The sequence below is a fragment of the Chelonoidis abingdonii genome, chromosome 9 (assembly GCF_003597395.2).
Source record: "Chelonoidis abingdonii isolate Lonesome George chromosome 9, CheloAbing_2.0, whole genome shotgun sequence".
Taxonomy (NCBI): Eukaryota; Metazoa; Chordata; order Testudines; family Testudinidae; genus Chelonoidis; species Chelonoidis abingdonii.
Genome location: NC_133777.1, coordinates 57023123 through 57040231, shown reverse-complemented (window position 1 = coordinate 57040231; position 17109 = coordinate 57023123). Strand labels below are relative to the sequence as shown.

General features: G+C 40.5%; 1 protein-coding gene across 1 annotated transcript in view; it reads right to left on the bottom strand.

Annotated features, from left to right (window-relative positions):
• The window catches only part of LRRC49 (leucine rich repeat containing 49), a 149634-nt gene that overhangs the window by 9330 nt on the left and 123195 nt on the right, over window positions 1-17109 (bottom strand). Inside the window, 3 exon segments of the mRNA XM_032779850.1 lie at window positions 1715-1824; window positions 10803-10988; window positions 12740-12977. Of these exon segments, the coding sequence (XP_032635741.1) occupies window positions 1715-1824; window positions 10803-10988; window positions 12740-12977 (534 nt within the window).

Genomic DNA, 17109 nt, shown 5'->3' with positions numbered 1-17109 from the left:
GACAAGGACCACAGTGGCTCTCCCTATAAACTTGCGCACAAGCGCATTGCCCACGCTCTGGCAGAAACTTTTGAAGAGATTACAGAGGCCGATTACCGCGACGTGATAGACCACATCAATGGGCTATTCCACATCTAGGCATGCATGCATGCAGCCATAACCCCCCCTCCTCTCCAAACATTTCCATCCTGAAAATAAAAGCTGCTTACGGGAACCCGCTCCTCTGCTTCTTCTTCACCAACAAGTTCCAGCTGCTGCGACTGGCTAGCTTCCTCCTGGCTTGAGAAGAGCTCCTGGCTGCATGCCTCCTGGGACTCCGGGGTGTCTCCCCCACCCCAGTACCCTCACTCTCGGTTTCCTCCCCCCCTCCCCTCCTCCTCTCCCAGCTCTGAACTGTCCATCGTGGTCCTCGGATTTGCAGTGGGGTCACCCCCAAGTATCGCATCCAGCTCCTTGTAAAAACGGCAGGTCGTGGGGCAGCACCTGAGCGGCGGTTTCCCTCACGGGCTTTGCAATAGGCACTCCGCAGCTCCTTTACTTTAACCCTGCACTGCACCGCGTCCCGGTCATGGCCCTTTCCAGCATGGACTTTGATATCTGCCCATAGGTATCATAATTCCTACGGCTGGAGCGCAGCTGTGACTGCACAGCTTCCTCACCAAAAACACTGATGAGGTCCAGCAACTCGCCAGTGCTCCATGCTGGGGCTTGTTTGGCGCATGGAGGCATGGTTACTGATTGATTGATTGCACTCCACACTTGGCTGAGCAAACAGGAAGGGGATTTTTAAAATTCCCAGGACATTTAAAGGGCAGGTCACCTGAGCCCAGGGCAGTAGAGTGTGAACTGGTGAGCAGACTGGCTGAAAAGGTATTCTGGGATACCTCCTAATACCCTGGAGGCCAATAAAAGCGCTTTTGGTGGCCACACTTGACGAGCAGCACTGCATCACCAGCGCTGCAATCGTTGCACCCCAAGCAGACCAGGTGTACAGCCAGCGCTGCAGCCAGGGAATTGCAGCGCTGGCTGTGCTTTGCAAGTGTGGACACAGAGTAAGTTGCAGCGCTGTAAACCCACCACAAGCGCTGCAACTCTCCAGTGTAGCCATGGCGCCAGTGTCCTAAACCAACCAAACCTACAGTCTCTCCTGTGTGGTCCCCAGTGAAGAACTATCAACAGTTTTCATAACCTGTAAAATGCAGGAAGTAAGATAAAACTTGGCCTTATACAGGCCAATATGAAATTTACATTTGCTCTTCTTCATTATGTTAATATAATACCCCAAACAGTCTAATTGTATGTGTAAGGAATTAATGTTCCTCTGAATAAAAATAGGTCAAGCCTGTAAGTATTTCTAGTGCACACTAAAAGTACAGGACCTTAGAAACTATGAGCCACTGAAATACAAAGTGGCATCTCCCTCTGTGATTATTTTCTGTATCATCCTAGAAGTTCATTGCACATATCAATTTGCAATTGAGCTTTCTGTGTGTTTTCTCTATTAACTACTTTATTTTATTAAAAAAAAGAAAATCAAGTTCTTTTTGAAAAAACTGATTGATTGATTAATCTAACCTAACCAAAAGGAAGGATGGACTGATTTAACTGTTAACTTCATTCTTGACACACTTATACAAACAAAATTATGGTAAAAAATATAATTTCTATGGCTATACAAGCGTTCCTTCTTAAACTGTTTAAAATTATTTTTTACCTGGATTCTCCAAGTAGTGAAAGCAGGCGATACTGGGGCAATTCAGAAGAAGCTACATGTGCAAGAATGCCAAAGAGCCTTTCAGCCATTACAATATCATTCTGAGTAACCTGTGAAAAACAGGAATGGAAAATTTTCATAAATAGTAAAACCTGCCCATGTTCAGAAATGACCAGCACAAATCAAATCAGTTAAAATATGTGCTATAAAACACTGCATAGCAGAGATATTCCAGGCATATTTAAGGAAAGGAAACAATATATCCCTATGACTTTTTCAAAATTTAGATTTACTTTTATTGGCATCTTCAATATATTCAAAGAGCAATCACACAAGTTACTTTTGCTTGTTTTACTTATTATTTTCTACCAACTCTGGAAAGTTTGATGCATATAATATGATATTCTATGTTTCAAGATACTGCTCATTAAATGACCAGGCCTTCCCCCGACTGTTCCAGCCCACACAGATTCTTTACCATATTGTATAAATTTACAGAGATATATTGGAAAATTTTCTGATCCAGTTGTGATGCAGAAGTGAAAGGTCTCTAAGCACTTAAATGATGGAAGATAAGCCATTGTCTCTGTGACTTTGGCAGCACTATGGGGCAATCTTTACAGAAATGTTAATTTTTTTCTGTAAGGGTTAACTGGCTGGCCTTTCCCAGTCCAGTAAAATTAATTCTTCCCCTAATTTTTCCCCAATCTTTACTTTCCTAAACAGGAACTATACTGCTGCTCCAGCATAAAATTACAGCTGTGTCTATAAGATAATTTCAAACTGTTGATGAAATGACACTATGTACTTTAAATATCTGTGTTCAAAGCCCAATTCTTTTCCCCTCCAAACTCTCTAATGATGCACACTCCTCCCGACATCTAAATAAAATCTATTCAATTTCAAATAAAAAATGAGCAACACAAATATTCTCCTTGTCTGATGTTGTCTTTCCCAGCATCGTGTTATGTTACTGTAAAATTCCCCAAGGCAGTCATGGTGTGCTATATGCAAATGTTAAGTAAGAATGCTACTCTTTAGTGAAACCTCTAGTGTGTTCTTGGTAACATTTACCACGAAAGGATGCAACGGTAACAGCACTTAGGGAACTACAGATGCATTATCAATGCTCCTTACAAGCATATAATATGTCAAGAAAATATGCATACAATACTCAACTAATCTACCCTGTCATTTGCAAACTATATATCTTTGCTGCTAAATGTTTTGTAAAGTTCTACAATTAAATGTGCAATGGTTTGTTATGTTGTACAGGGGTTTGTCTAGATTAGGAAAATTTACACTTGTGAAACTACATTAAAAGAGGGTTGGGCACTTCACAGCCAGCCCATATAGTAGAGTGAGGCCTGAGAGTACAGATCCTTTGTTGGAAGGGGTGGGGGAAGGTTGGTTAGCACACAGCTCTTCTCTCAAACATGGGTTTGGCTCATGGATAAGCTTCATGGTTTTTCTTTCAAACCTGAGTTTGACGACAGAGAATACTGGAAGGCCTAATTACTTAGGGTATGTCTACAGTACAAGATTAAACCGATTTAACAGAAACCGTTTTTTTTAAACAGTCAAGTTTGTATAACGTCAAGTGCACGCGGCCACACTAAGCACATTAATTCAGCGGTGTGTGTCCATGTACTGAGGCTAGCATCGATTTCCGGAGCGTTGCACTGTGGGTAGCTATCCTATAGTTCCCGCAGTCTCCCCCGCCCATTGGAATTCTGGGTTGAGATCTCGGTGCCTGATGGGGCAAAAAACATTGTCGCGGGTGGTTCTGGGTACAGCCTCAACCCCTCCCTCCGTAAAAGCAGTAGCAGACAACCGTTTCGCGCCTTTTTTCCTGGTGAACTGTGCAGACGCCATACCACGGCAAGCATGGACCCTGCTCAGTTCAAGACAGCAATCATGGACGTTGTAAACACCTCGTGCATTCTCATGCAGTCTATGCTGAACCAGGACCTGCAAAAACCAGGCGAGGAGCGGCGGCTACGGCAGAGCGGGTGATGAGAGTGATGAGGACATGGACACAGAATTCTCTCAAACTGCGGCCCTGCGCGTTGGAGATCATGCTGGTAATGGGGCAGGTTCTAGCCATGAACACCGATTTTGGGCCGCGGAAACAAGCACAGACTGGTGGGACCGCATAGTTTTGCAGGTGTGGGACGATTCCCAGTGGCTGAGAAACTTTCGCATGCGTAAGGGCACTTTCATGGAACTTTGTGACTTGCTTTCCCCTGCCTGAAACGCCAGAATACCAAGATGAGAGCAGCCCTCACAGTTGAGAAGCAAGTGGCATAGCCCTCTGGAAGCTTGCAACGCCAGACAGCTACCGGTCAGTCGGAATCAATTTGGAGTGGGAAAATCTACTGTGGGGGCTGCTGTGATGCAAGTAGCCAAAGCAATCATTAAGCTGCTGCTACGAAAGGTTGTGACTCTGGGAAATGTGCAGGTCATAGTGGATGGCTTTGCTGCAATGGGATTCCCTAACTGTGGTGGGGCGATAGATGGAACCCATATCCCTATCTTGGCACCGGAGCACCAGGGCACCCAGTACATAAACCGCAAGGGGTACTTTTCCATGGTGCTGCAAGCACTGGTGGATCACAAGGGACGTTTCACCAACATCCACGGGATGCCAGGAAGGTTCATGACGCTCGCATCTTCAGGAACACTACTCTGTTTAAACGGCTGCAGCAAGGGAATTACTTCCCAGACCAGAAAATAACAGTTGGGGATGTTGAAATGCCTGTAGTTATCCTGGGGGACCCAGCCTACCCCTTGATGCCATGGCTCATGAAGCCATACACAGGCAGCCTGGACAGTAGTCAGGAGCTGTTCAACTACAGGCTGAGCAAGTGCAGAATGGTGGTAGAATGTGCATTGGCCGTTTAAAGGCCGCTGGCGCACATTACTGACTCGCTCAGACCTCAGCCAACCAATGTCCCCTTTGTTATTGCTGCTTGCTGTGTGCTCCACAATCTCTGTGAGAGTAAGGGGAGACCTTTATGGGGGGTGGGAGGCTGAGGCAAATCACCTGGCCGCTGATTACGTGCAGCCAGACACCAGGGCGATTAGAAGAGCACACCAGGAAGCGGTGCGCATCAGAGAAGCTTTGAAAACCAGTTTCATCACTGGCCAGGGTACGGTGTGAGTTGTGTTTGTTTCTCCTTGATGAAACACCCCGCCCCTTGATTGACTCATTCCCTGTAAGCCAACCCACCTCCCCTTCATTACAGCTTGCTTTCTAAGGAAATAAGTCACTCTCATTTAAAAATCATGTATTCTTTAATTAATTAATTATAAAAAGAGGGAGAGAACTGACAAGGTAGCCCGGGTGGGTTTGGGAGGAGGATAGGAGGGAAGGAAAAGGCCACTAAAAAAATTTCAAAATAATGACAGCCTTTTGGTTGGGCTGTCCACTGGGTGGAGTGGGCGGGTGCACGGAGCCTCCCCCACGTTCTTAGTCATCTGGTGGGTGAGGAGGCTATGGAACATGGTGAGGGGGGAGGGTGTTATACAGGGGCTGCAGCGGCACTCTGTGATCCTGCTGCTGTTCCTGAAGCTCCACCAGACGCTGGAGCATGTCAGTTTGATCATTGCAGCAGCCCCAGAGTTGCATCCCTGCACCTGCTGATCTTCCTGCCGCCACCTCTCATCTTCGAGCATCTCTCTCTCCTCACGTTCGTCCCTCCTGTCCCCTCACGGTCACTGGCATCTTTCCTGTACTTTGATACCACGTCCTTCCACTCATTCAGATGAGCTCTTTCATTGCGGGTCACTTCCATGATTTCCGAGAACATTTCGTCTTGCGTCTTTTTTTTTCGCCGCCTTATCTGAGATAGCCTTCGGGACGGAGGAGGGAGGCTTGAAAAATTTGCAGCTGCAGGAGGGAGGGAAAAAAGGGAGAGAAGTATTTAAAAAGATACATTTTACAGAACAATGGTTATACTCTTTCACGGTGAACAACACTATTCACCTTACATAGCACATGTGATTTCAGTACAAGGTCGCATTTTGCATCTTAATATTGAGTGCCTGTGGCTTTGGTGTTAGAGATCACAGACGCAGGTCCGGGCAGCAGAATTCGGCTTGCATGCGGCCATGGTAAAGCCATTGTCTTTTGGCTTCTGCAGCCTTCATATATCCAGCGCCCTCCTTTCCCAAATAGCAAGCAAAGCCCGTTGAGTGCTGCTTCTTTCCTGTTAACGTGCAGCAGCAGAACCACCCCCATCCAATTCTCTGGGATGATCGCTTTACCCCTCCCCCCGCGTGGCTGGTATCATGGAAGATCCCTGCTAGCCAACCTCCCCCCCGCGTGGCTGGTAGCAGGGAAGATCCCTGCTAGCCAAACGCGAAAAAAGCTCAGCGCCAATCACCCCCTCTCCCCTTGCTTGGCTAACTGCAGGGAAGGATTTCTTTTAAGCCACAGGCAAACAGCCCAGTAGGAATGGCCATCTCTGTCCCCTTAATTAAATTCCTGTATTTCAACCAGGTTACCATGAATGATATCACTCTCCTGAGGATAACACAGTGAGATAAAGAACGGATGTTGCTTGAATGCCAGCAAACACCGGACCATACGCAGCTAGGCTTTGTCATGCAATGATACCAGATTACTTGCTACATGCATGGCGTGGTCAAGTGTCCTACCATGGAGGACGGAATAAGGCTGCGCTGCCCAGAAACCTTCTGCAAAGGCTTTTGGAGTACCTCCAGGAGAGCTTCATGGAGATGTCCTGGAGGATTTCCGCTCCATCCCAGACATGTTAACAGACTTTTCCAGTAACTGTACTGGCCGCGAATGCATCCAAGTCCTCAGGGCAAATTAATCATTAAAAAATGCTTGCTTTTAAACCATGTTTTATATTTACAAAGGTACACTCACCAGAGGTCCCTTCCATGGCTTCATTGTCTGGGATAGTGGCTTGGGAGGCTGGGAGGGTAACTTCTGTCAGCTGAGAAAAAGCTCCTGGCTGTTGGGAGAACGGAGTGCTGTGTGCTCTCTGCAAGCTCGTCCTCCTCTTCCTCCTCCTCATCTTCCCATCCGCAGAATCCTCAGGCATGGCTAAGATTACCCCCACCTCGGAATCCACGAACAGGGGTGGGGTAGTGGTGGCGGACCCCCCTAGAATTGCATGCAGCTCAGCGTAGAAGCGGCATGTTTTGCGGCCCTGCCCGGACCTTCCGTTTGCTTCTTTGGTTTTCTGGTAGGCTGTCTGAGCTCCTTAACTTTCACAAGGCACTGCACTGAGTCCCTGGTGTGGCCTCTCTCCATCATGGCCTTGGAAATTTTTTCAAATGTTTTTTCATTTCGTCTTTTGGATCGGAGTTCTGTTAGCAAGGAATCCTCTCCCCATATAGCGATCAGATCCAGTACCTCCCGTGTGGTGCATGCTGGAGCTCTTTTTCAATCCTCAGCCTGTATAGTTACCCATGCTGATGAGCTCTGCGTGGTCACCTATGCTGATCAGCTCTCCACGCTAGCCAAACAGGAAATGAAATTCAAAAGTTCGCAGGGCTTTTCCTGTCTACCTGACCAGTGCAACCGAGTCCAGATTGCTGTCCAGAGTGGTCACAAAGGTGCACTGTGGGATAGCTCCCGGAGGCCAATACCGTCAAATTGCGGCCACCTTAACCCTAATCCGAAATGGCAATACCAATTTCAGCGCTACTCCTCTCGTTGGGGAGGAATGCAGATATCGATATTAAGAGCCCTTATATCGATATGAAGGGCTTCGTTGTGTGGATGGGTGAAGGGTTAATTCGGTTTACCGCTGCTAAATTCGGTATAAACTCGTAGTGCAGACCAGGCCTTAGACGTTTTCTGAAGAGTTGTGGCATAAGCAGGGAGGATTTATTTTATATTTTATTATTGTAGGCTGAAAATCTAAAAGCATGTTTGCACTTTAAATGGTACAGTAAATGTTGCCTGGAGATACAACATTTAAATACATACATAGAATAAATTGAGAAGCAAGCTTTTAAAAGCCGTATTCAGTTTTACAAATCCAAACTTTTTAACAGGCACCTTTTAAAAGAGTTCATGATCAGTAAATTTAAAGGGGAAAAAAACAACCTTATGCTGTGCTACTTGTTCTATTTCAAAATGTTCTCCTGGGGTTATTTATGTTTAAGAAAAAGTCCACCCAGAATAGTATTAGAAGTTTAATGACTTGTTTTCTTTTTAAAATATAGCACAATTAAAAGGAGGCATTTTTGCTTTCTAGTTTCCTCCCCGTCAGAGCTTTTAGTTCAGTTTAGCTCTTTAACCCTCTCTTCCTGTGTTGCATGATTAATATGTGCTGGATACAGCTAACAGAAGACTAAATTATAGAGTTCAAATTTCTATATACTTTATTAGTTATCTGATACAGTCAATTAAAAACAAAATATAATGATCAATTTAAAATCATTAGACATTTAATGTACTATTTCTCATCAGATTTTTACAATGTAATTATTTACGTTTCTGGTAGATATTTTATTAATGAGAAATACAGAAAAACAAATGTAACTATTACACTTTAGCTTCCTAACATCCATAGGTACAACTTTTTGGAATTACACTCTATATGGACAGCTCAAATCACTGTAATCCTGAAATTGGTATAATCATTTGCACAAATGCAAAGTGAGATTTCAGTCCTACAAGGTGTTGAACATCCTGGCTATGATCCCACAAAACACTTAATTGTAAAGCACCTGACTAATCTCATGCTTAAATTTAAGTATGTATTTAAGTGTTGTATTAGGGCTATAGTTCTCAGCACCTTACTTGACTGAGACCTTGGTGCACGACAGATGTATAATTTATCCAGATCAGATGGTAGCTTTTACACCTACTTTGCACCGGTGCAAATGGGTACACAAGATGCAGACGTATACCAGTATCAATGTACTCCCTGTCTTTGCGCTTTAAACAACTAATGATTTGGTGTAAGAGGTAAAAAATCAAGGCTTCCATTTCCTGGAGTGGTGATGAAGAAAATATTTGAGATTTTATGTCTATGGTGTACCTGGAGTTAAAAAATACTGTATAAATAATGTGCTGTACTAAAATCAGCTGTCAAGTATGGTTATATATATTAGGGCTGTCAACTAACCGCAGTTAACTCACACGAATAACTCAAAAAAATTAATTGCGATTAATCACAGTTTTAATCACAACAACAGAATACCAATTGAAATTTATTAAATATTTTTCTACATTTTAATATATATTGTAATCTGTATTGTCACTGAAATCAAAGTGTATATTATTTTTATTATAAATATTTGCACTGTAAACTGACAAAAGAAATAGTACTTTTCAGTCCACCTCCTACAAGCACTGTAGTGCAATCTCTTTATCGTGAAAACGCAACTTACAAATGTAGATATTTTTTGTTACATAACTGCACTCAAAAACAAAAAAACGAAAAACTTCAGAGCCTACAGGTCTATTTAGTCCTACTTCTTGGTCATCCAATCGCTAAAATTAAGTCTGTTTACATTTGCAGGAGATAATGCTGCCTTCTTATTTACGTCACCAGAAAGTGATAACAGGCATGTGCATGGCACTTCTGTAGCCGGCATTGCAAGATATCTACGTGCCAGATATACTAAACATTCATATGCCCCTTCATGCTTCAGCCACCATTCCAGAGGACATGCTTCCATGCTGATGACGCTTGTTAAAAAAATCATGCGTTAATTAAATTTGTGACTGAACTCCTTGGGGGAGAACTGTACGTTACCTGCTCTGTTTTACCTGCCTTCTCCATATATTTCATGTTATAGCAGTCTCAGATAATGACCCAGAACATGTTGTTCATTTTAAGAACACTTTCACTGCAGATTGCACAAAATGCAAAGAAGGTACCAATGTGAGATTTCTAAAAATAGCTACAGCACTCTACCTAAGGTTTAAGAATCTGAGAGGGATGAGGTGTGGAGCATGCTTTTGGAAGTCTTAAAAGAGCAAAATTCCGATGCAGAAACTACAGAACCCTCATCACCAAAAAAGAAAATCAACCTTCTGCTGGTTGAAGCACGAAGAGACATATAAATCTTTAGCACATCTGGCATGTCAATATCTTGCGATGCCAGCTACAACGGTACCATGAGAACGCCTGTTCTCACTTTCAGGTGACATTGTAAACCAGAAGTGGGCAGCATTATCTCCTGCAACTATAAACAAACTTATTTGTCTGTGATTAGCTGAACAAGGAGTGGGACTGAGTGGACTTGCAGGGTCTAAAATTTTACATTGCTTTATTTTTGAATGCAGAGTTTATTTATTTATTTTTTTTAACATAATTCTACATTTGTAAGTTCAACTTTCAAGATAAAGAGATTGCATTACAGTACTTAGTATTTTTCAATTCACCCAATACATTTCTTCTGTTTTTTACAGTGCAAATACATGTAATAAGAAATAAATATAAAGTGAGCGCTGTACCCTCTTTGTATTCTGTTTTGTAATTGAAATCAATATATTTGAAAATGTAGAAAACATCCAAAATATTCAAATAAATAGTATTCTATTATTGTTTAACAGTGTGATTAATCACAGTTATTTTTTTAATCACTTGACAGCCCGAAATACATATATCCAGTGCCAAAATTTAAATTCCTTTCAAACATATTATAATAAACCAGAGAAAAACTTGTTACAAGAAAAACTGAAGAGGTGAAGTGTATGAATTCTTTAAAATTAAAAAAAAATACAAATAGACACATTGATTTGTGTTTCTTTATCATATGTACTCAGGAATAGGGTTGAATTGTCTTTTCCAATTACCAAGAGCTATAGGAACAATAGGTATTTTGGGGGGCTACATAAGTAAAAATAACAGATTTAGTTTGACGAATGCAGAGCAAAGTAAATCATGTGGGGAAGTAGATTTACATCTTTTTTACTTTTGCATAAGAATGAATGGGGTGGCTCCACTAATTTTACTAATATATAATCAATATAAATTTATGAAATAAGAATCTGTTCTTTCCATTAATGAGCATCCATTTTATAGGAATAATTTTGAGAGGAAAGTTACATGTTCTTTGTATTCCTAAAAAAAATATTACTTCCTCTTACCTCAGTTCCATTTATCTTCTGCAGATTAAAATGGTTCAGTCTAAATAGAACATAGTATTTCCAGAGAGTAAAGTTGACAACTGGATTTCCCTGAGGATCAACTGTCAACTGTTCAATGCGACGCACCTGTGCTAATGCATTAAACTGCTGCAACATGACAATATTTGTCTCCTTAAACTTCAGGTGCTGTAACAAAAAAATAGACATGAACTATGTTATATTTACTGAGGAGGACACATAATAGTAAGGCAACACAACTGTGTTACAGACATCAAGCTCAGTGTTAGATCAGCTCCATTCCATGCTACTTCTATTCTCCTTAGACACGAATAACCAGCTCTTGGGCCCATCTAAGCAACTGGGCTCACTCGATGTGTAGAGCTTTTAATACCTCTTCAAAACAATATGGCACATGATGCCTTCCCCTCTTTAAAAAGAAGTCCTCTCCTTTTTGTATCCAATAAATTAAAATAAAAACTAGAAAATAAAATAAGAGATCTTAGTGATACAGACATCTGGTGGTCTCCGAGTGGGAAAGCCTTAGCATTTAAAATTGTCTTCACTTGAAAGAGTAAGTGTACAGTCACAGCTTGTCTGTATTCTTTATGAAAAAAAATGATGAAAATTCATCGAGTGATTATTAAAGCATGTAAAAATACAATAGGCGTTAATTGGGCTGTACGTTTTCAGCGAAGTGTGACCATAACTTTTTCAAGTATGTATAATGCTATGGTCACTTAATATAGACACTTAGCCTTAACTGTTTTGACTAAGCTATAGGTGTATAGGATTCAATTCCCCAGTTTTTTGGATGATTGGTTTATCACATGTATTTATTATACCATCATTGCGATTCCTTGGGTTTAAATTGAGTCATTGGCAATAAGAGGGGCAAAACCCCACGCCCCTCTGTAGAAGTGTTGCAACAACAAGATTTGCTTAAAACTTTGCATAGAAAGAAAAGAATGGGATATTTCTACATTGCAAGCAAGGAAATAAGCAAGAAATATTTTGAGTATGTAGAGTCTGATTGCTTCCTGGTTGTACCAGCTGTACAGGTCATAGAATCCCTCATTTATTCTGCTCCTTGCAACACTGCTTCAGTAGCACCCCTAAAAGGAGACCACAATGAGCCTGATAGAGGAATGAGATTTTGAGGGGTTAAAAACCTCTGCTGGGATTTTGAATTTGTATCTGGAAATACCTGCCTGAGCTGAAGCAAGGTATGCTCAATTAAGCTTAGAACCTTCCAAAAAAAAGCATGGAGTATCTTTATGAGAAGGAGAGACAGAGGTTTGTTGACCAGAAACCAAGACAGGGAACTATGAAGGCACATAAGAGCCTACTTGTTGATACTTTTCTAGTTAGTTTTATGTTATTTGCTTTGATTTTACAGACCCACATTGCCTGGAGGGAATGTGGCCAGAGACTTTGCACATTTACATTTTTTCAGTTGAGCAAGAACCACAGAATTCCAGAGAGTTCTTTGCTTAACCAGCACCACCTCTGACCTTTCTGTCGCCAGCTGTTCAGATGCTGGCCTTGATACACAAACAAATACTTCTTGATACATGGAAATAATGGATCAACAATGTAAAAGTATTGTATTTCCATCTCACAATTTAGCAACCCTTTTCTATTTTATGAAGGGCCAAAAGAAATGTTTGTGTCAGAAATAAATTTCCAACCTAAGAAGAATCCCTCAATTCCCTTTGAGAATTCTGACTCAAGTCTCTTGCTCAATCAAGAAGGCCTTATCAAGTCAAAAGTACAATATAGACAAAACTGAAGAGTTACACAAATAACCCAAATTCATCTACATAAGTGATAATAAGCTGAAAACTAAAGGTTACTTGATCAAAATAAGGTGTTAATAAAGATCATTCATATATTCTGTGGCTATTCAGATTGCTGAAGTCTCAGAGAAAATGTCTTACCGCAGAATTAGGAAATCTGATCTTCAGTTTTGGTAGCACTTGAACAATTTCATCAAATTCTATGAACATAAAGGAGACTGTGATGACAGTTCCAGCTGTCTGAACGCTCCAGTTTCGATCCAGGGATTCCAGAGCTCCAGAACCATACAAGTAAAGAGTGTCTCCCTCCACTTCGACTAAGTGAGAATCGAGGACAGATAAGCCGTGTACAGCATTGCTCAGTATTGTGTCAAGAGACCTGTGAGGGGAAACAAACAGATGTAATATAAAAGAGAAGATATCTTTTGGGGCATTTGATTGAAGTGAATATTAATATTTGAGAACTCCTACACTTTACACCAAAGCCTAACCTCTCAAAAATATTCACAATTTTGGGTTTCCAACTTGAGACACCTAGACCCTGATTTTCAGGGATGCTATAAATGCCATCAAACAATTTGGATGCACAGTATTACTGGAGCTGGGCTCTCTGTGGCACCCAAAATTAGCAATCATTTTAAAATTGTGGCTCAAATGTTTGACTATTTTGTGTTGGTTTTGATTGCGACAAACAAAACTTCAATTAATGATTTGCTTAAATGCCTTTACATTAAAAGTCAGGGAACAAAACTAAGGACTCGACCTGTAAAATATACCCAACATGAATAATTTCTCATGCAATTAATCCCATTACATTGGTAATTGTTCAAACCCTGTTTTAAGATCAAACACAAAGACTACAAAACCAAAGAAACAGGGATAATAATGCTATTAACCAAAAATGTTGAATAAATAAATAGTTTCATTTTTTCTTATAAATTGCATCATTCATCACTTAAAAACCCTATGCCATGTCTTCTGACCAAGACATTACTTGACTTAAAGACGAGAATATTAAGTCACTGCCTACACATCTTGGGTCTTATTGACCCGATTTAATCCTGTGGGACTGAAAGCAAGGATGACTTCTTAACAGCCTAAGGCTCTAGATTAATTTAATATTAAAAACAGTGAATCCAACTCCATGACTAACTGCTTTATCTGAACACCTTATTGTATCATCTACAATCTTAAGTCACACACAGATGGGAAAATGGTTTGCTAAAAGTATTTTCTACTTACAACTATTCTTTTGGGGCCTGATTCAAAGCCCATTGAAATCAGTAGGAAATCTTCCATTAAATTCTATGCCATAGAATCTATGGGCTTTAGAATAGGCCTCAGAGTGATGGTCACCCAGCTCCAGGCTTGGTTTTGAGGTTTCCCCCCTTGACCCAACTTGTCATATTGAAGCAACAATATGTCAAGGTTCTGTAGACAGCCATTTATAGGTTTCAGATAGGAAAAAAACCAACAACACTGATTCTTCCAGGGACCATCACTTAGGCCTCGTTTATTTCTACCAAGCAAGAATCATTTTTACCCAACAGGGCATTTTCTTAGTAAGACAGTAAGACAAACTGCGTTCACTATACACACAGGCCACACATTTCAACTAGATCCTTACCCTGATACGTAATTGCTCCTTAAAAAGAGTCTGTCAAAACCTCTTTTGATTGACCAGCACTACTCCATTTTTGAAGATCAGCCAGACACTTAAGTCTAATAGCCTCACAACTTTCCCAGCTTCTTCTGGCCTGAAGGAAATCTAACATTTTCAAGTGACTAATTCTGGTGGTATTAAAATAAATTATAGCCCAGACCCATAGCTGGAAGAACCCCCTTTTTTTTCTTCCCAACTAATCAGCAGCAAACATGCTAACTTCTGGAGAAGTAGGGCTCAATTTTTCACAAACTATACGCTGGCTCACTACTACTAAATGGGGAGGGATAGCTCAGTGGTTTGAGCACTGGCCTGCTAAACCCAGGGTTATTAGCCTAATCCTTGAGGGGGCCACGAAGGGATCTGGGGCAAAATCAGTACTTGGTCCTGCTAGTGAAGGCAGGGGGCTGGACTCAATGACCTTTCAAGGTCCCTTCCAGCTCTAGGAGATTGGTATATCTCCAATTATAAAAAATTTTTTTTTAAAGTCTTGTACAGCTGTGTTGAATTGTCTTCAAAGATAATATATCAAAGTCCAACCATGCATTTTCTCTGCTAGATATCTTCACTTATTGTAAATCTTCATTTCTCTTGAGGGACAATGTATCATTCTGAGAAAGAAGAAGAAGAATTGAAGTGGACATATCTTTTTCTCTAACATCCATCTATATGAGTAGAGCCAATTGCTTTTTGTCCATTTCCAAAAGCATTTTTGACTTTCTTCCACTTTTACAGCAGTCAGACTCCAGATATGCAACTGTGACCTCTCCCCTTTGACTATTAGAACTAACTGCAAAAAAAATTTGATGAAACTTTCTGTGTTGAAAAATTTCATTTTGTTGAAAAATTAACTAGGAACTTTCTCAGGACCAAGATTTTTTTTTTATTTTTTTTTGGGGGGAGAGGAGAATGAAGGGATGTGGAGGGGGGGGCAGACACACGACACAGACAGACTGACTCTACAGCTGAACTGTTAGGGCATGGATATTGGAGTCCCAGATTCAAGTCCTGTCTTCAAATCAGGCAGCGCAGGGATTTCGGCCTCTGTCCCCCACTTCCCAGCTGATTTCCATAACCATCAAAATGTACGTGTGAGTGAGTGTGAGCGAGGAAATTCAGATCTCCTGTTTATCCCAATGTGGAACAAAACCAAATTTCAAAATACTGAAATATTTTGCAAAACAGAATTGCTGTTTTCTGGCTAGCCTTACTGACTATTCAATTTTAGCAAAGAGCATAAAAGAAAGAATTTTGAGAGAAACAGAACAGCTGACTGGTTTGATCAGGTAAGAGGGTTTATACCTCAGACTATCACCCTCCACACCAAAGCCAACTGCTGCAGTTTATCACAGTGACATGGATTCAGAAGCATCTCCACTCTCGTTGCATTATTTAATTACCTACTGGCCAGATAAAGGATAAAAATGTTTCCTTCACTGATTGGGCTGGAAGAAATGTTCTTGTTTTGTAGAGGAAAGAGAATATTAAGATTTATAAAAATAAAACAAATTCAAAATAAAAGAAGTGGCTGAACAGCTTAAAACTCACTCAGGGGGGAGCCCTGTAAATTGGTATTAGGCATGCAGAGGGAGAGATCAGTCTTTAGTGCCTAGATCACCAATACAAAAAGTTAAGACACCCAGAATTTCATGAAGACATTCTAAAAGGTGCAGATAAAGGTTGCTTTGTTTGAATGTTTAGTATAATTTGACATTTTTGTAATTTTTTAAAAAAAATAAGCAGTATGATTTCTACAACACTGATTTTACAAATTTAAATTACAACTTTCAAAATAGCATGAAAGTTTATTTTATACATTGTATTTTATTATAGTAGGGTTGGCTAAAAAAAGTCACAGCATTCATAGTCAGGAAATTACCAAAAATAAACCAACTTCACAACCAGTATCCAATGTAAGTAAAGAAAATATTACACCAAGATCTTTCCTACAACTGCATGGAAAACATTTTTTAAGTTCTATTAAAGAAGAGTCTTCTCAAGCAGCCCAAACAGTGAATCTATTAACATATTAATGTTAATCTGCTGCAGCTGTAATATTTTGCATCTTGTATTGATTAAGATATAATTTGCACAAGTGATTTGGAATTAGGATAGAGCATTTTGTTGCAACTTGTTCCCCACTGAATTGGAAAAATGAGAGGGACCTTGATTTGTTTAAAAGTAATTTCTGGTGATCAATAAATCAGCACCTCCTGTGGTTATGAGGCAGTACATACTTAAAATATGCAGACTCACCACTTTACTCACTCCCTGCTTTAATCTTAAAATAGCTGATATATGGATATTCTACAGCTATGTTGGATATACTGTCGAATTACTATATTAAATACCCCGGCTGTACATGGCAATATCAATATTAGGATACAATAATATTTGAACAAAGTGTCTAATGCTAACAGTGGTATTATAATGAAGTTTTGAGATGTTTGGTTAGAGAAGCAATCTAATAAATCCAGTTATTTAGCTATAGTGGTGGTAAGCTAGTTAGTTAGCAACAAAAAAAAATAGCATTGCATCTGGAAAGCAGAAGTATACTTCAAACATTTTGTGGTCACACAACTGAGAAACAGAGTCAGAACTCCAAGCAAAGGAAGTGTGGGAGTGGGAAATCATTTGGCAATCATTGATATAATTCTAGACTAGAGACTAGAACATTTTTGTAAATTACCAGCTGAAGAACAGCTGCAAATAGCTGCAGAAATCTGGGACCAGGGACAGCAACTCTGGACAGTAAAACGATTGTTCATCATTTGCATGATCAATGTATAACTGTTCCATAAGTATTACTAGAAACTGTGTAATTCTGTCTTTGTATGGCTGACATAAA